Raw genomic sequence first — 27,967 nt, 5'->3', positions numbered from 1 at the left:
TCGCCTCCGATCACGGATTACTGTTCATACAAGGTTAAGGGGGGGGGGGGAAGTTAAGGCTCAAGGCTTGGTAGTGTGCATAAGAAAAATTGTGTTCAGCTTTGCCTCCAGATTATCCATTTAAACCTTTTCAAAACTCTAAAAGAAGAATATCAGTCGATTGATTAGATCATCACGATTCAATTCATGCAAAATACCTGCTGGAAACATCATCGGCTTAGCTGAATGGTGCTTTTGAAAAAGTGGCTGTGATAGTCCTGAGATGATGCTAATAAGGGCCCCTTACACGAGGTGCTAGTAATGTCATTACTGAGCAGTAATGCCACTTTTAATGATCGTGTACGGTAAGTAATGACGGAATTCTCATACAATTCCAGTAATGACTCTACTTAGTAATGACACTTATTGCGCGTGTAAGGGCCCCTCACACTCACGCTTAGCAAACAAGCTACCTGCCTGCAACATACAAGCTAACGAGTTTGTCGGCGAGGTCAATCTTGTCAGAACGAAGACGACCATAATTCAACCATCGACAAAAACCGTCAAGCAAAAGTAGCAATACAAATGGTTTGTAATTATCACCAATAAATCAAAAAGTCCCTTTTATGGCTTTTGAAATTAAGGAATAATTATTCACATATACATTAGACTGTTGGAAACTCTAGTGCTTTGATTCAACTCAACAATGCACGAGAGAACATGCCTGTGAGTACATTCTAGCACGCATATTAATAAGATGGCCGATAAACTGTGTGCCACCGAAATATATGCTCATGATACTAGTCATATTTGATTTGGTTTTAACGATAGAATAACCAGCAGTTTTACCTAGTTTCTAATACCTCTGTCCTATCAGTTTTTTTATTAAATAATTTCGATTTTTATTGATACATTGAATTTAATCAAGAACATTTTGAGATAAACGAAAACATTAATTACTAGCACATAAACCTAACCATACATTTTAATATTCAGTTGAAAACACGACCAAATATTAGTTGGGCGCTCTGAGCTCATCTAAAGGGGATATGAATTGGCCCCACGGGTTTTAGATTAAAACTCGCACAGCAGAATCAAGGGAATAATTACAAGCAAGACACCGAGGGTAACCCAGGTAACGGGAAGAGAAATGGCTAATCAAAGATGAATGGAAAGGGAGGGAACTAATGGCTTACTTAACTGCTTTGAAACTTGTTGCAAGTTTGAATGATGGAGGTTTTCCTCACTGGCACAGTTTCCGGTGTCGGGATGGCTTCCCCAGTGGGAACCTTATTGGCAAACACCTGCTTCACACCACCACCCTTCTGCTTGGCCATCTGGTAGTCACCGGAGTCAAAATACTTCTGACCCTTCTGAAGACGCTTCTGCAGGAAAGCCGAATGACCTCCAAGGCTGCGTTGACCACCAAGCCCCACATTAGGGCCATACTTTGCCTTCATCTTAGCTTCTTCCTGCTTCTCAAGCTCACTGACTGATTGCTGTTGCTGAGGTTAAGAGAGAGGTCGTTAGTTTTATTCATGAGTAAATTTTTGAAGTAACTACCTTTTCTGCCTGTTCGGTCGGATTCAGCTCAGTGACCGATTGTTCTGTGATCTCTTCGGAACTCATCTTACTTCCAACGGAAACGGGCGATGAATAATCTGCAGATCTTTCCTAGAACGTTGCAAAAAAAAATTTAAGTAACAATTCATTCGACGCATCAGTAATAGGGGAAAATGAGGCAATATGAGCACCCTAAGGTTGAAGGCAAATATATTTGCAGCAAAACGTACAAATAATCCCAAATTTCTTTCTATTGGTAGAATACAACATATTCTTCACACGCAATTATCAAACGTGCTAAAGAAAATTCGAAATCTTTGAAAATAATGGTTTTTTGTAATGATCGATTTTTGGCTTGGTATAAACCTTATGGGGCAATATGAGCAATCTTAAGGGGAAATATGATCTTGTCGCAAAAGATATTTGATTACAAAATTTAAAATTTATTTCACCTATAATAACAGGCCAGATTCGATTAACCGTAGGGTGCAGAAATATTTCGCTTCGGATAATCGAATCATCCGGATAATGGAATCAAAAAAAAAGTTTTTTTTTCATGAAATATATTTGTTATATGTTGGAAAACAGTATCTAAGGTACATGCATCAATGTTTGACTTATAGTACATGCATTTATTTTTGACTCATGGACGAATATCGATCACTTTATATTCTATATAGTGAAAGTACGACATGCAATAAGTTATTTAGTCAACTTACTTTATTTTAAAGTATTGTGCTCGATTAATTTGAATTATTATCCTTAGGTTTGGTCTAATAATCAAGACGCATAAAACTAAGTTCTCTGCGTGAAACTTCAGTCAACTTAATACTGGTTTCGGTAAATTAAGACAGAAATAACAACTGAATTTGAGACTACGCACCACTGGTTTATATACAACAACAAAACTTTGGGAATCCTCTAAGAGAAGCAACATGCCAGATTCCAGTCCAGTAATGGACGCCTGCTGAACGGTCTGCTGGGCGTCGCCAAACGTTGGTCCAACAAAGAACCAGCAATGACGACTTTGAAACATGGATTTCCTAGGGGGATGAATTTTGCACACCTTACTAATATCAAAAATGCCCAACTTTTTATGCGCACGACACCAAGAAGCGTTGTTCAATCAGCAGCAGTATCATCATCGTCATCATGCGCTCTAGAGATATTGTTTAGCGAGACAATCAAAAACTAGTTGAATCTTGGTTCTTGGATATTTTTAGCTATAAATATGCTTGTTCAAACGCATTAAATGATTCAGTTTGTTATACATCGTCGCACAGTAAACTTTTTTCTCTTGTTTGCTTAGTGGAAACATCATCCAGGATCTTCATTTGGCGATTGTACGGCGTTCTACCGAGTCGCTTAAAGGCTGTTTAGTGCATCTACTTCGTAACGAATTATTAGCGCTGTTCTTTTCAGAGCGGTACAAAGTACTGACTACAGTGAAGTTTCCGTGTTTGACCACTTTCTAATTTTTCTACAACAGAGTTTGTCAGCTTTTTGACCCGATTTTGTCAGCCACATTCAAGACAAAGTCTCTTGATTTAATTCCCCTATGTTACACGATGGAATTAAAGCGAAAGCCTTTGCGTAAGTGTGTTAAGAATTGAAAATGTCGAAAATTGTAGAGAAAATCGCAGGCATCTACAGAACAATGTAGTTTGTAGCCAATCGATTAGATGCATCGAATTTTATAGCACACCGCATTGAATTGAAATATTTGTTGATTAAATGAAATATCTTTATTTTCCCAAATTATTGTAATTTTCAAGAGTTTAAAATTTTGTGCTTCCAGGAAATTCAAATATTGGGATAAGCATAAGCATAAGAGATCGCCCGTAGTTGCTACTCCGTTATTGACCAGAACCAAATTAGGTTGCAAAATGTTGATTGGAACAACATGCTTGGGAATAACATGATGAGCCACATTGTACAATCTATTCCGATCCCTGCATGCTGATCAATACCGACGCCGGCTACGTCCGAATGCAGATCTTCTGGGAAAGGAAGGAATGTTAGTCCGATACATGTTGCTACTAGAGACCGAGGAATCCTCTGCATCTCCACATGTATCACGGGAAGGGGAGAGTTGTTAGTAAGTGTGCCAATAGCGTTATCATGTAATAATTGCTCTGGGCAGCCGGCTGCCGAGAATTTGGGAAATTTATCATTTGTTGTATTAATACGAATAGCAAAATAAGCAACTTGAACTCCGGATAGCCGGCTATAAGGAGCACTGCTTATATTTTTTAATAATATTCAATCACGCGACGAATTTATTCGTGGTTTCTATCGTGTCGGTGCTGATTTTACCCGGCGATCGTTTGAATAAAATGAGGAATCTTATACCGAAGGTTCATCAGACTCTTCCATAGGTGTCGCGGAGTTGGTAGTTTGGAAGGAAATAGGGTCTAGGATTCGCTCCAAGCAAGCGATGCGACCTGTAAAGCATAGTTTATTAGGGATCATCCATAAATGACGTAGCATTTTTTGAGCAATTTTTACCAGCCCCCTCCCCCATCGTAGCATTTCGTCACAAACCTCTAAATACCCCCTGGTAATTACGTAGCTTGACGGTAACTCTCCCCCCCCCCCCTGTCCCCGTGATTTTTTTAAATAAAAACCGATGTTAGTTATTCCCCTTTGAAAAAGCTACATAGCCTGACATGACCCCCTACCCTCCAGTCGTCACACATCATCACAAAATGCAAAACTCTCCTCTCCCCCATATAATGCTACGTCATTTATGGATGATCCCTTAGTTTGTAGTTCAGTTAGTTTTCGAAAACACGATCGCTCGAAAAAGATCTTGTTAAGTTTTTTGTTCTTCTAAAATCTGGGTAGCCGGCTACCGAGAGTATCCTATGTTTTCTAAACAAAAGCAATTTCAACTCCACACAGCCGATCGTGGGAGTATTGCCCAGAAAAACTAATCTTATCTGCTTAATGGGCCGGATCACTATTTATTGCGACATTATTTAGACTAACTTCGCTATTCCTTCTCTACGATATATTTTTTGGGTTGCAAACTATCGAGTGATAACACGTTATACAAAGAGTTATGATAGCTCTAGATGTTATAAATCAGCGAAAGTGTTTCCTATTTCTAATATCGGATTGTTTGTGAAATACATGTATACGAACGATTATATCGAACATTGAAGGGAAATACAAAGGATCGTTAACCTGATGGACGGGCTTGAAATTAGATTCATTAAAACAGACGCGGCGAATTTTCAGTACGTATTGATCCGCGTTCATCGATACTACTCAAATTAAAGTCTTATTGGAGCTGATTATTCACTTACCAATAGCTTTTTCAATATAATAAACTTTCCCCAAAAGTTGAACAAAATCTATTTTCACACATCGTCGAACCTCCTGTGTATTGAAAATGTCCAAAACTATTGATTGTCAACTACCAATAACTTTCCCTTCAATATAAAACACTCCCGAAAAGTTGACAAAAAATTCGATTTTGACACATCGTCGGACCCCCCCCTCCCTTTGCTTAGAAAATGTCCAAAACTATTGATTTTCAACTGCCAACAACATGTCCTTCAATAGTTATTTATTTCCAAACAATTGAAATTTAACCGCATCAACTTCAACTCCAATAAACGGGAAAGTAACGCAAAATGTATCGCGATAACCACCGATGAATTATCGACGATGACGATGAATCCGACGATACATTATCGTTAACGGAGTTTCCGATGACGTTGACGGGTGGTTAACGTTATCGACGATGACGATTAATTATCGATTAACAACTCTGAACCTTAAGGTTCGCCCAGGTTAAGTCTTCGGTACGGAGCAATACCTCGACCTAGGAACTTCTAGCATGTTGTTAGTCGCCTCTTACGACATGGGAGCAGTTCCCAGAGGTTCTATTCTTGGCTGAAATAGTGCAAAAAGATTTCAGCCCGCCGGACACCACACGGCTTACCAGGAAATTCAAATATTGGGATAGAAAAAAAAGTTTTTTTGTGATCCATGCGAAATTTCTGTATTTTCACGTATTCTTGTGAATATTTTGCGAGAACATAAAATTCTGGTTTTCCAAAAACTATAGCTAGTATCAATTGTAATCGATTGGTGTATGTAAGTCACCGCGTCGAAATCAAAATTATATGATAATGAAGTAAAATTTCTGTATTTCTATGAAGATTTCGTATTTTTTTAGATAATATTTATTCTTTCCGAAACTGTAGTTGGTATTAATTACAATTATAGATGTGTAATGTGGCTTTAGAAAAAATAATATGCGGACAATTGAAACAATTTCTTCGGACTACGGATAATCGAGTCATTTTCTACGGATAATCGAGTTACGGATAATCGAGTCTTCGGATAATCGAGACTACGGATAATCGAATATGGCCTGTAATAAGAATCATATTTTCCATTGATTTAGTGACATTTATTTGCCAATGAAATTCATCTTATAGTTATTAAACATTATATTCGGAACTATTAGATACAAATTTCCATTTTGTTTTAATAATATCTTTGCGAGTAATTTTCTTAAGCAAATATTATTATTCATCGTTCATCGTAGTAACTTCAGGTATAAAACGTTTACATATGGATAACTTTTCGGGATTTGATGCATAAACTCATGAGATTTGCGTGGTGCTCATTTTACCCCATGCAGTAGAGCTATTTTCGCAGATTTCTCGTGGAAACTATAAAGTCTTGTTAAATTATTTTTATGTTCGAAATAGTCAGAAAGACGTTAAATATTACGGAGATGCATGGATTTTTCAATTACCGCACACATACGTTAATGCAAATGCTTATTTCATATAGCTTGAATCTTATAACATTTTCAGTTTTTTGACATCATGTCAGATTTTTGTATTTTTTGTTATTTATCATATTTATATTCTTTTATGTCGCAATTTAAGTGTTACTTCATCTAATGGTGATTGACGGAGCATTCGTGCAAACGAAAAAATCGAAAATTGTTAATAGATTCTTGGAAAAGTGGGTACTCTACTCGCCCCACATGGTGATATTGCCTCACTTTTCCCTACCAGTCCAAGAGATTGTTATTTATTTTGCGTATTTGGTTTATTATTTTACATAGAAAAGCTGGGGATAAATCGACACATCAAGAAAATCATTTTTTTGAAAAAGCTACAGAGCTACGGAAATTATATTTTCATTCCATTTTTATTTTTTTAATTCAGTGAGGATGGCTGTGAGTTAATACCATTAACACAAACCTATGTCCAGTAACACCAGTGTGGCTCCAAAAATCAAGCTAAGCCTGACTATTATTTCTATACCTATCTTTCTATTCTAACAGCACCGGACCGTGGGTAATAGCGATTTGCTTACCGCCATCATAACACGACATCGCACCGGCGATTGGTAAACAGGTTGGGAAATGAAAACTCATCGTTTCGGTTAATAGCGAGCAGAGTCGGAATTTTTTTTTCATTTGCCAAAATCAGGCGAAACTGACGAAGGAACAAAGTTTCTTTCCATACGACTAGCACTGCGAAATCGAAAATGAGACAACGAGCTAGGACAAAGCAAGCATGTAGCAGAGCGTTTTCATTATTCTCTCCGCACGCTTGTTTTCGCTTTGAGATTCAGAATGATATTTTTAAATTCGATATTGAACTTACTGCTGGGGAAACGAAAATACACTAGCAATGATATTTATTTGTCGATGCTCGATTCTGTAGATTTGCGAGCTAATGATGGTATTGTAAGATGGAAGACTGATCGGTGCGCATATTTCTCATTTTAACTATGCTCTAGTTGCATTACTAGATGCACAGTGTATTAATTTCCTTTAATGAATGAGAATCGCAAATTACTGAGCATGCATCAAAACGAAATTGCAACTTCGGATTGTCATACACTGAAAAAAATCCAAACGTTAATTCTATTTGCTTCAAACCGCTTAAAATTCATAGGAAGAAGAAATGCTATTGTTATCACGCGCACACATACCTTCTATGTGTCAATTGTATAAACTATGTATGCACACACATAAGTTATATGTGCATATTATTATAGAATGGGGTTTTATGTGCCTAATAGTTATGAAATGTGAATGTGAGATTAATATTTCTTATAAATACACACATTAGGTTTATGTGCCAGCAAATAGTGTCTATATGCCTCCGTTAATTGCAAAAATCTATGTGTAAAATCAATAGGCATAACGTTTACTTTTTTTTGAGTGTAGGAAAACGAAAGTCGCTGCTGCTGCTACTCGTTTTCGTAGAATCGAAAGAGGGGGGACATCGCCTTTATTGTTTTATTTTTTCATGCATTTAGCGACGAAAGAGGCAGGGAAAGGACGAAGACAAATTTTCTGAATTTCGTCGTTCATTGAATAGGTATGAGAATTTTAGGCTCTGATAGCGAGTGCGTATATTTGGTAAATTCTTCCAACCGACGCCAATGTTGCTATACGCAGAACTAGCAGGTTCTTCCAATAATGAAATCTTTCGACCCAAGGCAAGCTTGCCAATGTCAGAAGATTTTTAGCTGTAGGGGCGAAAACGAAGGCTAATTACAGTATCTAACGAAACCTCCAAGCTTTCGATTATTTCGATCGATTTTAGCAGATAAACTAATATTGCCAATGAATATTATGAGTGGGAACACACCAAGAAGTGGCTTTTTCACTGTAGAATCAACGGATGCTATGTTTGTTTCTGTCGATGTTATCGAAGCAATATTAGCATATTAGGTTATTAGCAAACCAAAGGAATGCTATGAAAATAATTATGATGGGTATAGTTCCAGTGGAGGTGGTACCGATAAGGCGGCTTTTAACCCTCCGGCACTCGCGCGAATGACTCCCCGAATGAGCAGCCGCTGGTGCTGAAAGATTTCGCTAGATTTTTTGAAGGTGTTGCACAAAATACAACGGCGCGAGTGCCGAAGGGTTAAATTGTCCCTGTCTAGGTCAATGCAGTGATTCCAACCCGTGAAAGTCTTTCATTCAAGTCCGGTAGTAAATGGAAAATCATGACGATAATTGGTTGGCCACACACTGCAGCGCTTGGTTCAGAAAAGGATGCCTAAAAAGAACCGCTGGATTTAGTTGCTAATCGGTACGCATGGACTGACACAGATCTCACCTGTTACATCATCACCATCTAGTTTCATGCCGTGTTTCATCATATTTTCGAGGAATAATATTGTGTTGTGGGGTATAGTGTATAGTGAATAAAGTGTTGACCAAAAACCATTGTGTTTAAAAGAGTAGTTTAACAATAATTTACACTACAGTCTAATGTTACGTTACAATACATCAATAAATTTAAACCTTTCTACATAAAATTTTAAAATTCACCTAGTCTATAAATAAGACGAGGGCAAGGGTAGACGAAGTTGAGCGGGACATTTTTAATACATTTTAACATTTCCTATATTGTTCATAGAAACAGTAACACGAAATGTTAATTAACTATATAATTTATTGTTGGATAATAAAATTTGTTGTTGCAATAAATTTTATTATAAATTTACTAGAAGAATTCCGCCTGGAACAATGTAGAACTTTCCTATGATTCAAGGATAACCATTTTTGTTAATTCCTTTCAAAGGTTTTTGACTTATTCCAAGAATTTTATCCAAACAGTGGATACATACATGGATGTAGATTTGATGACCAATTTGGTAAGCAGGAAACGTCACGTTCAAAAATGTTCGATTTGTGTCAGGCCGTGGGAATCGCCGGATGGTTCTTTGACTCGGTCTAAGCACAGACATAACATTTCGAAGACCGATTTGGAAAATATATCGATGATATTCAAAAGAGCACGTCTGAGCATTACATTACATAACGCTACCTACTGTCGCTTTAGCTCATCGCATCGTAAAAAGTGATGCTAATGCATTTGACCGGCGAAGCTCTAATATAATTTCAAATTGTTTGAGTTAAAAGTTGGAGACACAAGCGTTTACCAGCACTGTACTTCGAATTTAACAAAAAAAATCTTATCGATATCGATAGGAATTTTGCACTACCCACAGGACTGTTGTTTGAAAGCGAGATTCCGTGTTTTGTCATTTGCCATACTGATAAATTGGGATCAAATTTATAATTTTAAACAATAAGTGTTTGTTTGAATACAGTTGACAGCAAACTGTTGTTGTGAGCACACGTGTATTCACGACAACAATATCTGGATATTTTTTTTTACGAAATTCCCGGACTTAGTCCGTCATACCATAACAAGTGATATTCCGATACTCGGAACCAGCAACTGCCAGGATGGCATCATCGGTTGACAAAACATTTGTCATCAACTTTAAAGTTGTACCAACCAAACTAAACTTTCCTGCAATCGCAGAATTCATTACAAAAAATCTCGCAATCGAAGCGACTCAGCTACAGCACTTGCAAGTCAGCAATGGACGTGTCTTCGTGGGAACCGACTCGGCTCAAACAGCGCAGGACATAGTACAAGAACATAACCTGAAACACCAGGTAGAACACGACGGGAAATCCTACAGCATCCCACTCTCAATGGAAGATGGATCTGTTGAGGTTAGGGTACATGATCTCCGTCCGAGCACAAGTAACAGACAGCTAGCATACCGGATGCGTGACTATGGTGAAATCATCTCAATCCGGGTTGAAGCCTGGAAAGATTTCTTTCCTGGTGTCCCAAATGGAGTGAGAATTATGCGCATAAAACTCACGAAACCGATACCGTCGTACGTGATGGTGGATACGACTATGACCCTCGTTACCTACAAAGGCCAAGTCGCCACATGCAAACATTGCAACCGACGAGTTCATTATGCTCAGAAGTGCTCTGAGTACGCAAAATCCTCGAAGCCGAGCGTCAGCGGTCGTTTAACCCTAGCCGAAACAGTGAAAAACGGTGACAATCGCTCAACTTCACAACAGACCTTTCGTCAGCCAAAAAACGCTAGCTCCACTGGGTTAAAAAAGGGTACACCGCACCACGGATCAAACGTCTCGTTGGCTGGCAGCGAGACCGCAATGATAAACGAATCATCCCAAAACGTACCCGAGAGCAGAGGACAGACACCAATAGACACAATCAGCGCCTCCCAACCTACCAGCGAAGTTAATACCGTGAACCTTACAAGCCCTTTTTTTGGCTTCCCAGACGAAAGTAATGATTTGACAATTGATAGAAACAGAACCATCACAGTAAACACAAAAAGATCGGCATCACCTCTCGAACATGATAGAAAAAACAACGAAAAAAGACCGTCCCGGTCAGACACGAGACCAGAGCCACATCTCACTCGTTCAACTTCGCGAAACAAACAATGAGTAGGCCACCCAGCCTGAACCAGCATCGAAACAATAGCAAAACAAATATACTAGTTTTTTATTCCCCGGTAAGCAACTTGAACAGTATATGTTCAGCCGTAGAAATATTTGATACTGCCGCCCTCAGCCAATTTTTACTACTATCAGATTGCACCGCTGCTGTAGCACTTGGCTGCTACCAAGCACACAATCTCACAAATAATATGCCACAGCAAAATCCTACCGCTACTGATACATACATCAGTTCGTCTCGTCTCTGCAAGAAGGGAAAATCTGCAAGCTACGTTCCCGTCATCGATGTAATTTTATGCAGTCAAAAGTTACGAAACAACACAACAAAACTAAACCAGCTGAAATCGTCATTTTCCTCGGTAAGTTTTATGGGCAGTATGTGTCCCGCCGAAGCAAAAAATGATGCTACCGTCTTCAGTGAATTTCGACCATTCCCAGCTGCCGTCGCTGCTACTGCGTGTCGCCGATACTTGCACTGTCGTCGAAAGAAAAACATCACAATAGAATCTCCTGATACTGCAGTTATACACACCAACGACCTAACACTGCAAACACTCACTATCCGTGATGATAAATCTACCTGCTACCCGTCTCACCAGCACAGCAACAAACTGGATTTGCAAAGTTTTTGGCTGCCCTGTGTATATGTCCCGTCAGGGCATTTTTCGATACTGCCATCCTCAGCAAATTTTCACCGTTCCAAGTACTCGCCGCCGTTACTGCATCCAACAACAATTTGCACCGAAGACGAACAAAAAAAATTTACACCGTGCCATATTTCGCTGCTGCCTCCGCATCCAGAAACCCGTATCGATGCAATAACATCTTTCTTCAAGCGCCCGCTGCCCGTGAAGAAATTTCAACCAGCTACTTCTCTCACTACCATAGCAACAAACTGAATCTACAAGCTGCGCTTTTGGCGGCCCTGGTAAGCATTTTGGACAGTATATGTCCTGCTGAAGCAATCTATGATACTGCCACCCTCAGCAAGTTTCCACCATTCCCAGCTCTTTCCGCTACTGCTGTGCCATTTATAATCTACACATTTCGTCGATGCGACAGTAAAAAAATGATGGAAGCACCAGTTGTCTGTGAACCAACTTACGTCACCACTGCCTCGCCCAGAAACTTCTCGTCCCGTCGGAAAATCAACAAAAAATGCAAAATACAATACACCGTTGTCGCTATTACATCCATTAGCTATTCATCTCGTCGGTACACCAATAAAATGTTTCTGCATGCGCTCACCGACTTCGGTGAAACTTTGAATCAAACGGATCTGCCAGCACCGCTTTCAGTCTCCTCGGTAAGCATTTTGGACAGTATATGTCCTGCCGAAGCAATCTATGATACTGCCATCCTCAGCATGATTTCTACCTTCCCAGCTCTCGCTGCTACTGTCGTCTCCACAAGCTGCTATGCTGGTATCCCTGCTGTGATACGTCTCAACTGGGCAATCATGTCAACGTACAGATTTTTCCACAACAGAAATGGCTGATATGAGAAGCTACAAGATTGCTACAATCAACATGAACGCAGTGACAAATGGGACAAAGCTCGATGCCCTGAATTCTTTCATCCGATCCGCTGAACTTGACATCATATTCCTGCAAGAAGTGGCAACGACACATCTCAACACACCAGGCTTCATCATAGAGTACAACGTAGACGAGCACAAAAGAGGAACAGCGATTGCAGCACGAAGTTTTCTCACCTTCTCCCATATTGACAGAAGCATGGATTCAAGGTTAATCAGTACACGTATCAATGGCGTAATTTCTACAACACAGTTTTACCATACTACTTCTATAATGCTACGGACACTGTTATCATTGGTGGTGATTTCAATTCAGTTGTAAACCAAAAAGGCGCTACTGGTTCAAACGCGCATAGTCCAATGCTGAAACGATTCATGACTGCCGCAGGTGTGGACGACAGCTGGGAGCTTCTAAACCGCCAACATGTCGAATTTTCCTTTATCAGATCCGACTCTGCCTCAAGGATTGATAGGATTCTTGTCACACCGAACATGCGAGAATGGATTCGAACCGCAAATTTTGCTGCAACGGCTTTTTCAGACCACAAAGCATACATAATTCGCACTGTTCTTCCAACACTTGGAAATCCGCCTGGTCGGGGAATATGGCGTATGCATCCAAGCTTGGTTGATGATCCAGCGGTCATAGAGGAACTACACGTAAAATGGGGGTACTGGACAAGACATAGACGTAATTATCGTGCTTGGATAGACTGGTGGATTCAATTCGTGAAACCTAAACTGATCTCCTTCCTTAAATGGAAATCGTCCATTAAAAGGCGATCGTTCCATGATACGATGGAATTGTACTACGCCATACTTCGTTCAGCCTATGATCGTTATTACGGCGATCCCCGTCAACTGCAAACAATTAATCACATTAAGGTTGCACAGAGAATGCGCAAAATTCGCAAATGAAAAAAGCAGTTTTTTTCCACACCGTATGTCAGATCTTCATAAAAATCAATCAGCAGTACTGTAAGAACATTCTACATACGCTGATTGATTTTTATGAAGATCTGACATATGGTGTGGAAAAAAACTGTTTTTTTCGTTTGCGAATTTTGCGCATTCTCTGTGCAACCTTAAAGGACGGATGCTCTCTTTACAGCGTAGCTATGCGCATAGCAGGAACGAAATATACATAGCAGGAGAAAGCACATCAATCTTTCACATAGCAAACCAGAAGAGCCGACGGACCGAAACCTCGATTAATATACTGCAGAATGGAGATGATACATTACGAGAGCCGAATGCGATACATCAGAGTGTGCAAGAATACTTTGCTAGCTTGTGCTCTTCCACGCACCCGATCGAGAACAACGACTTCAACCCAACACAGAGCATCCCGAACGAAAATGAAGACAATCAGCGATTAATGAATGAAATTTCTTCAGGCGAGGTTCTACAGGCAATCAAATCGAGCAGCTCACGGAAATCACCCGGCAATGATGGCTTGCCAAAGGAGTTTTACCTAAAGGCATGGCAAGTAATCGAGAGGGAGTTTACTTTTGTCATCAACGAAGCAATATCCTCCAATGCTCCCAAAGAATTCTTCGATGGCGTGCTTGTGCTTGTTAGAAAGAAAAAGGGCGATAACAGCGTTAAAGCTTTTAGACCGATTTCGCTCCTTAATGTTGACTACAAAATTTTCGCTAGAATAATTAAAAACAGAATATGTCCCTTGCTCCCCTTGGTGCTATCCAAACATCAAAAGTGCTCCAATGGAAAGCGTAACATATTTGAAGCCACCGCTCGAATACTTGACCGAATTTGTGAGCTGAAAACGAGGCGTGGGAATGCACTGCTTGTTGCTTTTGATTTTGACCATGCTTTTGATAGGGTGGAATACAACTTCCTGGCAAACACCATGGAAAAAATGAATTTTAATCCTGAATTGGTCAACCTTCTAATGTACTGTATGAACAACAGCTTTTCAAGGGCGCTTATAAATGGAAAACTGGGGAATGAAATTAAAATAGAGAGATCGGTACGACAAGGGGATCCACTATCAATGCTTTTGTTTGTAATTTATTGGCAACCACTGCTTGATAAATTGCACAGAGAATTTCCGCATGCTGTTTTGAACGCCTACGCTGATGACATTTCTATGTTTCTCGACAGCAACAATCAGATACGAGTTGTTCTAAACACCTTTGAAGCATTCGCGGTTGTTTCAGGGGCAAGACTAAACACCCAGAAAACTAAAGCCATAAGAATCGGATTGATAAACTTGACACCACAAAATGAGTGGTTGCAGATACAAAACACAGTGAAAATCCTCGGTGTACATTTTGCTGAAGATTTTTCCGACACAGTTGACTGCAATTGGGCTGCGGTGTTACGAGGTTTCCAAACGTGTATGTGGATGAACAACGTCCGAAATCTGAACCTCGTACAAAAAGTCATTTTGATTAACACCTACGTAACATCGAAGCTATGGTACACAGCATCAGTAATTCCCCTTCCCAACAAGCATAGTGGAAAGTTTATCTCTAGAATTGGATCCTTTCTGTGGTATGGAAAAAGATGGACCAGGATAGCTTTCGAAACGCTGATACTTCCCAAAGACAGGGGAGGTCTAAATCTACATTCACCGCCTATCAAAGCCAAGGCTTTGCTGACAAATCGAATGATACAAATCGCTTCAGATCTTCCTTTTCTTTGGAGTTTCTTGGAACACAACGCTAACCCCCCAAATCTATTGGCCATACCCCGAAAATACGAACACATTCGAACAGTGGTGAAAGAATCTGCTTTTTTAACTGATGAAATCGCCAGAACGCCAAGCTCCAGTATAATATACAGCAGCTTCCTAAAACAACTGAAGGAACCGAAAATAGTGAGGGAAAATCCACTACGCGACTGGAAGAAAGTATTTAAAAACATTCACTCCAAACTGCTAAACTCGGATCAACGATCTGCGTGGTATTCAGTTGTTCATCGCAAGCTAATTACAAACGAGCTACTCCACAAAATGAATAGACGAGCCGACGCCGACTGCAGTATTTGTCCTGATCAAACGGATAGCATCGAGCATCATCTCCTTCAATGTAGCGAAAACAAAACCATTTGGGTATACCAACGGAACGTCTTCGTAGCGTTTGATCGACGGCTAATGCAACTACAACCTGAGGATTGGATCTACCCAGTCCTCCAACACCAATCCAGACGGACACGCCAGCTGATACTAAAGGAGTTCTCCCAGATGTTATGCTACATGACCAGTGTACCAACGAACCAAAAAACAGTAGAAGGATATAAATTTTATTTGCAATGTAACTAAATAAGTAGTAATAAGAGACTGGACAATAAATTTTTACAAAAAAAAATCCATCTTTGGAATTACCGTATCGACGACAAAATGTTGAATTCAGTTGATACACAGTATCAACTTGCCATAAATTCGTGCGTACCAATTTGCCCCAGTTACTTGCTGATGCAATTTAAAAATGATATTAAAAATTAATTTTTTACACATAAAATATGACTTGGATGTCATTTATTAATAGCAAAAGTACAATTACTTTTGGGATGGGTCAAAATCCACTTTGAGGGGAAATTCAGGAGAAGCTATTGTTGGGTCATCGTTTACACTGCCGCTAGAAGCATTACTGTCCCATGTGCTATGGGAATCCCTATACACATGGGACAATTATGCTTCTAGCGGCAGTACAGCAGTCACGAAAGAGATGACAATATTCCTTTTGTTCACTAGATATGTTTGATGAATATTGGTGTGGAAATTGCCTTCAACGAGAATTTTGATAATTGGTTTTTAAGCAAAAATCATCGATCAACATGATTCTGTAGAAATCAAATGGGATTGACGTATTGAAGTAGTCTTGTCAATATTTTTATTGACAATATTCTTGTTTCGTGTAGGGTCCGCTTTATGAAAAAACATTAGGGCGCTTACAGAGTGTCAGCGAGAAATTGAGCTGGTATTGTCATTAAGTTTGTTCCAGTACGAGGAGAAATTATAAGTACTCAGGAGCAAACTTTGTTTCCTCTTTTGGGTGCAAACCGGAGTAAAAAGTAGCAAGTATTTTTGTCTCCGGAGCTACTTCCATGGACTGGAACAAACCAATAACGATGCGAGAAACCTGCTTGCAGCAAACTGAGGGGTTTGAAGGACGATTCAGACGATGCATCAGTTAAATGCGTTTTTCTTGTGCCCGTTTACACGTGCCGAACGTCCAAACGTTCCGTGCCGTTGATTTTGTGTGAATGCCTCCATTTAACTGCGTGTAAATAATCTTGACCTTCCGTTGACGCTCCTTACCGATGACGGAAGCCTGATGTATTGTGTGAATCGTACTTATTACTTTTCTCTTGTACCCGTTCCGTGCCGTTGATATTGTGAATGCTTCCTGTTGGCACAGAAATGCCTCCGGCAACACTACTCGGTAAGACAACCTTGTGTTGAATCGAGTAACAGTTCATATGACTCAGCAGTGTGGCATATGGTATGTCAAAGTTGTCGAGAGGAGCATCGCGATTAGTCGTCCAGTAAAACTATCCCGTACAATTAAACCACGTGTCGAATTAATCATTTTTAAAATGTAGGTATTATGTACTTAAAGCAGCCTTAGGCGATATTCTGTCCACTGGGACATTTATTAATTATTTAATACTTTAGCTGAAGTGCGTTCGATACGCCGTTCGAAGGTGGCACACGTTTGGTAAGAGCCGACTGAGGAAATAGGTTAGGTAAATAACGTGGATTTATTGAATTAAAATAATTATATATTTACAATAACCGCAGTTGGGAGAACGTTTATTATCGGATTTACATAATCAAAAGCTAGTAGAACACCAGTCTTGAATTTGCTTTCACTATGCGCACTAATTATGTAAGTCATTTTAAATTTACTATTTGATTATAAACTGTATACTGTCTATTTCTTTCCCAGCTTGAAGCAAATAAAATTCGCTATCAAGAGTAGTGTCGTTTTGTTTTACGTGAACAAAACTTCAAGATAATTATGGAAAACACCGACGACGTCTTTAATACAACTCCGCCCGCAGGGCAAGTGTCCAGTTGCGTGGCCTGCAAAAGGCCGGATTCAGCCGACAATCTTGTACAGTGCGACAAATGTAATAACTGGTGGCACTACACGTGTGCCGGAGTGACGGACTCCATTGCAAGTCGTGATTGGGTATGCTGTAGATGCCCTTCCGCTCCATCAAAGTCCGCGTCGATCAAGTCTGGATCCAGCCGAAAAAACCGTCTTGAGCTATCCCTTCAGCATCTTGAAGAGCGAAAGGAACTAGCGAAAAGGCAGCTCGAACTCGATATCGAAAAACGGTTTCTAGAGGAAAAGTTCCAGTTGATGGAAGCGACAATGCTGGAAGAGGAAGATGTCGGGAATCGAAGTGTTCGAAGCCGAGTCGACGAGATCGAGAACCGGGAACGAGCCAAGCATGTCTCAAAGTGGGTCGATCAGCAAATGCCACGAGCGTCGGCCACGGAAACAGCTGGTCAAATAAATCTTGGAAAGAGCCATGTGCGAAATCCGGTCGTGCTCGTGAGTGACGAAGATGGTGCTGGCGGAGAAACACGTACACGCTCTCAACTTCTGCCAGACGTTTCATCCTCTCATCGAAACCAACCAAACGTAACGCCCCAAAGAGAAGCCGAATCTCGGTCATTACAACTGCTTCGACAGCAACTGCATAATTGTCAGGTAAACCCACGGCCATCCATCCTACAGTTACAACAACTTCAAGAACAGTTGCAGATGTGTCAGGCACACATGTCGACTTCAAATCTAAAGCGGCCAGAGCAGCATCCTCTGCCGCCTTCAGCACGTTTGTTACCTGATATCAATACCGGAACGATCCCTAAAGCAGGTTCGAAACTTGCAATGGAAGCAGCACGACCGATGTTCCAACAACAGCAAAACAATCAGTTTCGAACGAACGACGGAGTTACGCTTCTTCCGAAGACAACGGGCTTCACGGGCGAAGCAATCGCGTTCCCGGTTATAAACGGTCCACCAGAGCCTGATCTGAACATACCTAATACGTTCACGAATGAACAGCTGCGCAATTTAATCGCACGTTCATCCTATGCCATGCCACCGCGCCTACACGCTGATCAAAATGAAGCACATCCCAGATCAACTCAGGTTCATAAACCATCTCCGGAACAAATAGCAGCCAGACAAGTGATGTCGCGTGATTTGCCGGAGTTCTCTGGGGACCCCGAAGAATGGCCTATTTTTATTAGCAGCTATAATAATTCAACGGCGGCGTCTGGTTACAACCTGGCGGAAAATCTTGCTCGTTTGCAACGTTGCCTAAAGGGCGATGCCTTAAAGTCGGTGCGGTACTATTTATTGACCCCCGAATCAGTCCCGGATGTCATTAAAACACTTCAAACCCTCTATGGAAGGCCCGAGGTGATAATAAACAAATTAATCACAAACGTACGAGATTGCCCGACCCCGAAGGCCGAACGTCTAGAAACGCTTATCGAATTTGGTATGACCGTGCAAAACCTGACACAACATCTCATCTCTGCTGGCCAACACGCTCACCTTTCTAATCCAGTACTTCTGCAGGAACTCGTAGAAAAGCTACCAGCAAATGTTAAGCTACAGTGGGCACAACATTTGATTTATTTTCCTGCACCCACACTACAAATATTCAGCGACTTCATGTCATCTGTGGTTGAGTCTGTAAGCAAGGTGGTGCTCTACGTTGGAAATCACGGGAAGCCCGAAAAGGTCAAGCCAAGAGAGAGAGGATTTCTACATACTCACACAGAAAAGGTTGTACCTACAAATGTAGGTAAGAACAGGATTGATACCATAAGAAACTGTTTAGTTTGCAATAAAGCTGGTCATCGTGTGAAGGAATGTAAAAAGTTCAAGGATAGTAGTGTCGGTGACCGCTGGAAAACCGTTCATTCATTGAAGTTGTGCCGTTGCTGTTTAAACTCGCATGGCCGGCGAGCATGCCGTGTAACAAACCGATGCGAAATTAACGGTTGCCAGTTTCGGCACAATCCCCTTCTGCATTCTGAGTTACCCATGGTGAACACATCTACCACCGAACCATCTACCGAAAATCACGCCTACCACCATTGTGGGCAGTCAATATTGTTCCGGATCGTACCAATAACCCTTCACGCGGGGTTGAAGGCTGTGAACACGTTTGCCTTTCTTGATGAAGGGTCATCCACAACGCTCGTCGAGATGAGTCTGACTGCACAACTTGGTGTGGAAGGTCCAAAAGTTCCCTTATGTTTGAAATGGACAGGAAACATGACTCGTTCCGAGGAGGAATCGCAGCTAGTGACACTAGAAGTGTCTGAGGTCGGTCGACAGAAACGTTACGTTATAAATAATGCCCGCACGGTAAGCTGCCTAAATCTTCCGTCGCAAACTCTGCGATTCAAGGAGCTACAGCGAAGATTTGAGCATCTTAAAGGTCTACAAATACACAGCTATGAGGAAGCAAAGCCGCAACTGTTGATTGGTCTCCGAGATTTATCACTGGCCGTTCCAAGGATAATTAAAGAGGGAAAAGAAGGTCCGATTGCTGCAAAATCCCGACTTGGTTGGTCGGTTTACGGGAAGCTCTCGAATGTGCGCGAGTCGTCTGAATTGCTTAACTTTCACGTTTGTGAATGTGAGAGTCTGAACGAAATGGTGAAAGACTACATTTCTGCTGAGGATTGTGGTGTAAAATCGACGATGAAACATGAATCAGATGGTGAAAAACGGGCTCGAAACCTTCTCGAAGAAACAACAGCACGGGTAGGCGACAAATTCAAGACCGGCTTGCTATGGAAGCATAATAACATTGAGTTCCCAGATAGTTATCTGATGGCTCGACGGCGATTGGAGTGCTTAGAACGTCGCATGTTCCGAGATCCAATATTGAAGGAGAATATACAACGACAGATTACTGAGTACACACAGAAAGGTTACACACATCGTGCCACCGATGCAGAGCTGGCTGCAGCTGATCCACGGCGTATTAAGTATCTTCCGTTAGGGGCAGTTACCAACCCCAACAAACCAGGGAAGGTAAGATTAGTATGGGACGCGGCAGCAAAAGTAGATGGTATTTCCCTGAACTCAGTCCTCTTGCCCGGACCCGATCTCTTAACGCCCTTGCCTGCAGTTTTGTTTCGCTTCCGCCAGTATCCAGTGGCTATATCTAGCGATATCAAAGAAATGTTTCATCAGGTGGGCATTAACGACCCCGATAAACATTCTCAACGATTTCTATGGCGTGAAAATCCAAATGAAAAGCCAGTGATCTACCTGATGGACGTAGCAACTTTCGGGGCTACAAGTTCACCGACTTCCGCACAGTTTATCAAAAATAAAAATGCGATGGAATTCATTGACCAGTTCCCCAGAGCGGTGCAAGGAATCGTCAAGAGTCACTATGTCGACGACTATCTCGACAGTTTCGAAACAGTAGATGAAGCGAAATCCGTTGCCAGCGAAGTACGGCTGATCCATTCTAAAGGTGGCTTCGACATCCACAACTGGGCGTCTAATAGCAGAGAAGTTTTAGATCATCTTGGAGAAACCTCAAACGCAGAAGCAAAACATCTTACGGCAGGAAAAGGTACCGTTACTGAACGTGTTCTGGGCTTACTCTGGCACTCGGAAAACGATACTTTGAGTTTCTCTACCTCCTTCAATGATAGAATCCAGATGATATTGGTGGCAGGAGCGAGACCTACAAAGAGGCAAGTTTTAAAAGCAGTCATGAGCCTTTTCGACCCTCTAGGGTTGCTGGCCTCGTTCTTAGTGCACGGGAAGATACTTCTGCAGGATATTTGGCGCACAGGAATCACCTGGGACGAGCCTGTGAGCGATAACCACTTTAGTCGTTGGAAACAGTGGGTTGAGTTAATGAAGCAGGTGAGCCGTTTGCGTATCCCTCGATGTTATTTTGAAGATGCCAATAAATCTATATATGACTCATTGCAAGCCCACGTCTTCGTGGATGCAAGTGAGGTTGCATATTCAGCCGCTGTATATTTTCGGATCAGACGGCCAGACGGAACCTTTCAGTGCACCTTGGTTGCAGCTAAAACGAAAGTAGCCCCATTGAAACACGCTTCAATCCCACGTTTAGAATTGATGGCTGCATTGTTAGGAGCTTCCCTACTGTCGTTTGTCGTCGACAATCATACAATAGCTGTGCGCAAGCGATTTTTGTGGTCAGATTCAGCCACGGTACTATCCTGGATCTGTTCCGATCACCGTACATATAGACAGTTTGTTGCTTGTCGTGTAGGGGAAATTTTAACTATGTCCAGCGAAAACGAATGGAGATGGGTACCGAGTAAATTTAACGTCGCCGACGAAGCCACTAAATGGGGTAGAGGACCCTGTTTTGATGCAACTTGTCGCTGGTATACGGGACCTGCTTTCCTATATTTGCCAGAGGATAAGTGGCCACGATCGAAGCAGCCAATTCTTTCTACCAAAGAAGAGATTCGCCCTTGTTTTCTTCACCAAGAGACATTACCGGAAGCTTTGATTGATTTTGGTCGCTTTTCTAGTTGGAGTCGTCTTTCAAGAGCGGCGGCATATGTGACAAGAGCTGTTACCATTTGGAAGCAAAGGAAGAGCCGATCGAACGCGACCGAGCGAGGAATCGTGCTGACCCAACAGGAACAAGACGGTGAAACCCTGATATGGAAGCTTGTACAAAGAGAGGTGTACCCCGATGAGCTTGTACTCCTCGCAAAAAACAATGATTTGCCCTTTGACGAACAAGCCACCCTCTTGAAATCTAGCGACATTTACACAGCAACTCCAAAGCTGGACGGAGACGGCGTAATAAGAGTAAATGGGCGGATAGGTGCAGCCGAACTGGCTCCTTGGAGTATGAAATATCCTGTGATTCTTCCCAAGACTCATCAAGTTACGAGCCTTCTTATAAACCATTATCATCGCAAGTTTCTCCATGGGAATCCCGAGACTGTGTGTAATGAGCTGCGATAACTTGTTTATATACCAAGGATTCGCGTTCTTATAAAAAAGATAACGAGGGGATGTCAATGGTGCAAGGTGCACAAAACCCGCCCAGTCATCCCGAGGATGGCACCATTACCGACGGCCCGTTTGTCCGCTTGTGTACGTCCTTTCAGTTTCGTAGGTCTGGACTACTTTGGACCTATACTAGTGAAAGTCGGTAGGACACATGTGAAGAGATGGATTGCGCTATTTACATGCCTCACAATTCGTGCAGTGCATGTCGAAGTAGCCCACGAGTTATCCACACAGTCATGCATTTCTTCCATCCGACGATTCGTATGCCGTAGAGGGGCACCACTTGAAATCCATTCTGACAACGGACGGAACTTTGTCGGAGCCGATCATATCCTGAAGGAGCAGATCAAACGAATAGAAACTGAAGCAGCTGAAACTTTCACTAACGCGTGTACAAAGTGGGTGTTCATTCCTCCCTCCGCCCCACATATGGGTGGCTCATGGGAGCGAATGGTGCGATCCGTAAAAGCTGCCATGATCAATCTCCCACAAGATCGCAGATTTACAGACGAAGCTTTGCAGACGATGGTGGTAGAAGCGGAGGCGATTGTGAACACTAGGCCGTTAACTTATTTACCTATCGATTCCGTGGAGCATGAAGCGTTGACTCCAAACCATTTTCTTTTGGGCAGCTCAAATGGCATCAAACAACCAGCCATAGCGACGGCGGACGGACGTACCATTCGCAACTCTTGGGACTTGATCCAAAGAAACCTAGATTGCTTCTGGTCGCGGTGGATTCGTGAATATCTCCCGAGTCTAACCAAACGTACGAAGTGGTTTCGTGAAGTTAAGCCTGTCGAAGCTGGGGACCTGGTAATAATTATTGATGAAACGCGGAAAAATGGATGGATCCGGGGACGAGTGTTGGAGGTAATGAAAGCACAAGATGGTCGAGTAAGACAGGCGATCGTTCAAACCTCAGGTGGACTGTTTCGCCGACCGGTGTCAAAGCTAGCAGTGTTGGACGTGACACCAACGGGCAGAGCTGAGGTCAACACTCACCGTTACGAGAGGGGGAATGTTGGCACAGAAATGCCTCCGGCAACACTACTCGGTAAGACAACCTTGTGTTGAATCGAGTAACAGTTCATATGACTCAGCAGTGTGGCATATGGTATGTCAAAGTTGTCGAGAGGAGCATCGCGATTAGTCGTCCAGTAAAACTATCCCGTACAATTAAACCACGTGTCGAATTAATCATTTTTAAAATGTAGGTATTATGTACTTAAAGCAGCCTTAGGCGATATTCTGTCCACTGGGACATTTATTAATTATTTAATACTTTAGCTGAAGTGTGTTCGATACGCCGTTCGAAGGTGGCACACGTTTGGTAAGAGCCGACTGAGGAAATAGGTTAGGTAAATAACGTGGATTTATTGAATTAAAATAATTATATATTTACAATAACCGCAGTTGGGAGAACGTTTATTATCGGATTTACATAATCAAAAGCTAGTAGAACACCAGTCTTGAATTTGCTTTCACTATGCGCACTAATTATGTAAGTCATTTTAAATTTACTATTTGATTATAAACTGTATACTGTCTATTTCTTTCCCAGCTTGAAGCAAATAAAATTCGCTATCAAGAGTAGTGTCGTTTTGTTTTACGTGAACACTTCCATTTAACTGCATGTAACTAATCTTGACATTCCGTACCGATGGGGGATGGCAGATGTATCGTGTGAATCGTACTTAAGTCTGATTTAAAGCCGAGCAGATCTGTACGGATTGCCTGCTTTTAGTCTGACAGGCCTCATATCGACATAGATTTTTCATTAGGGCTTAAATCGCAAATGTAAACAAACTGCGTTTTCGCTATTACGACATTATGCAACAAAAATACTACAAGATTGAGGTGAAAATTAGTTAAAATGGTTTTTAGTTCGATGTATAATTAAAGAAAACAAATCGGCGAAACATGCATTTTCTTCGAGATTTCGACTTAGGCCCTTCTTCTCATATGGAATATGAAGGCCAAACTTACATTTTTAGACAGAAGCAGGCGTACGATTATTCACAAATAAAAGAATAAACGGCGGTTCTGTTATATAAATGATAAGCAATATCTACTATGATCATGTCTACTCGATAGTTGTTGCACATAAACATTCGAATATTTCGATATTTTCATGAAATTTGAAGAAAAGACTCACGCGCCCTTTCTTTTACATTGGGTTTCTATGCGCCCATTTGCTGAGCCCTATTAAAAAGCATACTGTCAAGCTCGCCCATTTACCCAGCCCTACCCAGCAAGACAGTCAGTTTAGCCCATTTACCGCGCCCTTCTGAAAATTATGTACACGGTTTAGCCCTTCCGCAAATGGTGGTTGCTGAAGGGCGAAATCACGACTGGGATGCAAATTGGGCGTAAGCATTTTGTTAGTTTCTACCCACTAAAAGCACATAGGAATAAATTCTTTGTTATATTGTCATAAGGTTTAACGAAAAATGCTTCTGGAAAAACACGGTCATAAAGTAATTTATACCTACAATAAAAACTACATTTAGAAAACCTTCGCCGAATATTGAAACTGATTTTTCTCTATTTGAGTACATTGCGACTTAGGCCCTAATGAAAGATCTGTGTCGATATATGCTGCAAGCATGTTTCTCGCATCTCGCATCCCAATGTCGACAATACCAGCTTCAGCTAAGTTTATCGCTGCCACTCTGTTAGCCACCTTAAAGCGTAGACCAGACCTTCCGATTTATCAGTAGTGAATTAACGAATTAACGAAGCGTAGGTATGACCCAGTAAAAAACCGATTCTAACTAGAATCGGTTGTCACTGGAGCAGGAATACTAAGTGGAACCAGCCGGAATTCTGGCGCATTTCCGGTTGAACTTTACTGGGAAGCGTGGATTTGTTTTCGAAATGCACAAGTTTTTTGAAAAATAAACTTAACTTTTCGCGATTTTCCATGAAATTTGGTAATTGATTACTTTAGGTACTTTTCCCCCTGTAAATGGAAAACATGTTTTTCTTTCATGAATATGCTAGTTCAGTGTTGTAGATTTATAAACAAGAGGCGGAAAGCGAAAATTTTAATAATCCATCAACAAGTTTAAAAATAAGTTGTACCTACCAACCTTTCTTGTATGGTTAATAACCATTGGTTATTGTACTCCCAAATGTAAGGCTTTTGACGAAGCTAGCTCAATGCGGCTATGCCGTATAGTCGTGTCCAAGGATCCGAAGCGGCTCAAAGCCGTTAAGGATCCGCCGGTTCGAGTATACTGGGCAAACGAGTGGATCACAGGTTTGCTTGCAATTCCGATGACATGTAACAAGGCCACCTCGTCCGGCGAATCCTCAGCGGCTTTGCGTCGCTTCGGATCCTTGGACTCGGTTATGCGGCATAACCGCATTAAGCTAGCCTCGCTAAAAGCCTTACTTACGAGAGCACAATAACCATACGAGCAATGTTAGTAGGTACATCTTATTTTTAAACTTATTAATGAATTATCAAAATTTTCGCTTTCCGCCCCTTTTTTAAGAATCTACAATATTAAACTATTATTATTTTTAAACTTAATGAATTATTAAAATTTTCGCTTTCCGCCCCTTTTTTAAGAATGTACAACATTAAACTGGCATATTTTTAAAAGAAAAACATGTTTTCCGCTTACAAGGGAAGAAGTACCTGAAGTAAACAATTACCTCGTTACTACTTAAAACAAGATCAATAGTAAAAATCAATAGTAACGAAATTGTCACACATCGAGATGATTTGACCTGCGTTAAGCCAAAGCGAACTGAGCGCCATAATTTTTTCCTGGTATTTTCAATGAAAAAATTACTTTTTCGATTATTTACCATAATCATAGAAAGTTTAAGGGTACTTATTTGCTATCGATTACTATTTGAGTTCTCAGAAATAAATTGATGCAGGTGTTTATAGTGCTACATTAGCTGCGATAGCGATTTATAGGAAGGTACCTCCAAATGGCGCTTGGTCCTCTTTGGCTTAACACAGGCCATTTGTTTTGCAATAGATTGCTTGGGAACGAATGATTTGCATTCTCAAAGACAGGAACATTCAACAGAGATTAGATTCGAATGAATCACATCCGTTAAGTTGAATACGACCTTGGACCATTACTAGGTTTTTGTTAAAGGTACATATTGGAAGCGGCCTTAGCATGCAGATTTTGTTCCCGTGATGTTAGACGCATTACAAATACAAAACGACCATCGACCCTGAAAGCGACGGAATAGATGTCTACGTACCTTGTTGATTCGCGTAAAATTTGACCCGAACAAATAAATATCAAGTAGAAATAAGCGAAAACTATATATCAACGATGGACGCTTCACACGAATACGGAATATTTTGCGCTGCTTTCCGCAAAGCGCTTTGCTTTTCTTTTCTAATTTTTTGACACCAACGAACTAGCGCTTTCACCAAAGAGAATAGGAAAAGAGACGAATAGTGTGAAGCCAAAAATACCTTATTGAGCAGACCAATCGTGCAATGTAAATAAACATTACTCATGCCTGAGTTGGAGGAGATAAGTATTGTAAATCTATCAAAAAAAAATTTGAATTTTCGTCAGAATTTAGTGCAATCGTGATTGTAAGGTGCATTCTAGAGTCTATGTATGAGTAAAAACAAGTTTTAGAATTATTTCATCTCTTTGTTTCGAAATGCACATCGTTTGATAAACAAATTCAACGATCGACAAAAGGTTTGTTTTCAAAATATAATAGGAGTCATTTAAAGTGCTGCCTTTGGAAACGGTTACCAAATTCTAGTGTTGAAATCATCGTAAAGGGAGTGTTGCCGTTTTGACTGATTTTCACTCTGCGTCTCTTTCACTATTCTCTTTGGCTTTCACGATTGCTCAATTTGTATGACCAGTGTTACCAGTTTTTTTAGTAACCGAGCTAAATCCCGAGCTGTACGGGTACGGAACGTAACGATTACCCTCTAAGAACGGTTGGTTTCAAAATTGTCCAATGAAGGACGTTCGTTGGACCAATTTGGACAACGTCCAAATAACCGTCCATCGTTGGACCCGTGTTGAACGATTTTGAACCAATTTTTTGGACATCGTGCCCTCTAAGAACGGTTGGTTTCAAAATCGTCCAATGAAGGACGTTCGTTGGACCAATTTGAACGACGTCCAAATAACCGTTCAACAAACGTCCATTGTTGGACCCGTGTTGAACGATTTTGAAACAATTTTTTGGACGTCTCAGTGGGTGGTGGGTAGTTACATGCAGTTACCCAGTAAAGTTCAGCCGGAAATGAAATGGAATTCTGGCTGGATCAAGTTCGTATTCCGGCTCCAGTTACACAACCGATTCTAACTAGAATCGGTTGTGTCACTGGAGCCGGAATACGAACTGGATCCAGCCAGAATTCCGGTTCATTTCCGACTGAGCTTAACTGGGTAAATGGAAGTATTCACACCAGGTTTCTGCTAGGGCTATTTTGTCCTAGCCAACATCTGCCTTTGTTAAAATCAAAACAACCCGATGCTATTGCACGGGCGACATGCGCCTAGAAGCGGCTGGGCTCATGATATGTTGACTACCTTC

The 27,967-nt window shown here is 41.1% G+C and overlaps 1 protein-coding gene across 1 annotated transcript; it reads right to left on the bottom strand.

The window, feature by feature from the left end:
- Positions 1-601: 601 nt before the first annotated feature.
- On the bottom strand, positions 602-26,822 carry LOC131688965 (cAMP-regulated phosphoprotein 19). Its single transcript, XM_058973634.1, has 3 exons — positions 26,654-26,822; positions 1,543-1,653; positions 602-1,484 (listed from the first exon to the last, which is right to left on the bottom strand). Exons 2-3 carry the CDS (start codon positions 1,606-1,608, stop codon positions 1,176-1,178), a joined length of 375 nt encoding a protein of 124 aa, XP_058829617.1. The 5' UTR covers positions 1,609-1,653; positions 26,654-26,822; the 3' UTR covers positions 602-1,175.
- Positions 26,823-27,967: the final 1,145 nt, after the last annotated feature.

The sequence above is a fragment of the Topomyia yanbarensis genome, chromosome 3 (genome assembly GCF_030247195.1).
Source record: "Topomyia yanbarensis strain Yona2022 chromosome 3, ASM3024719v1, whole genome shotgun sequence".
Classification (NCBI taxonomy): Eukaryota; Metazoa; Arthropoda; class Insecta; order Diptera; family Culicidae; genus Topomyia; species Topomyia yanbarensis.
This window is presented reverse-complemented; position numbering and strand designations above follow the sequence as displayed.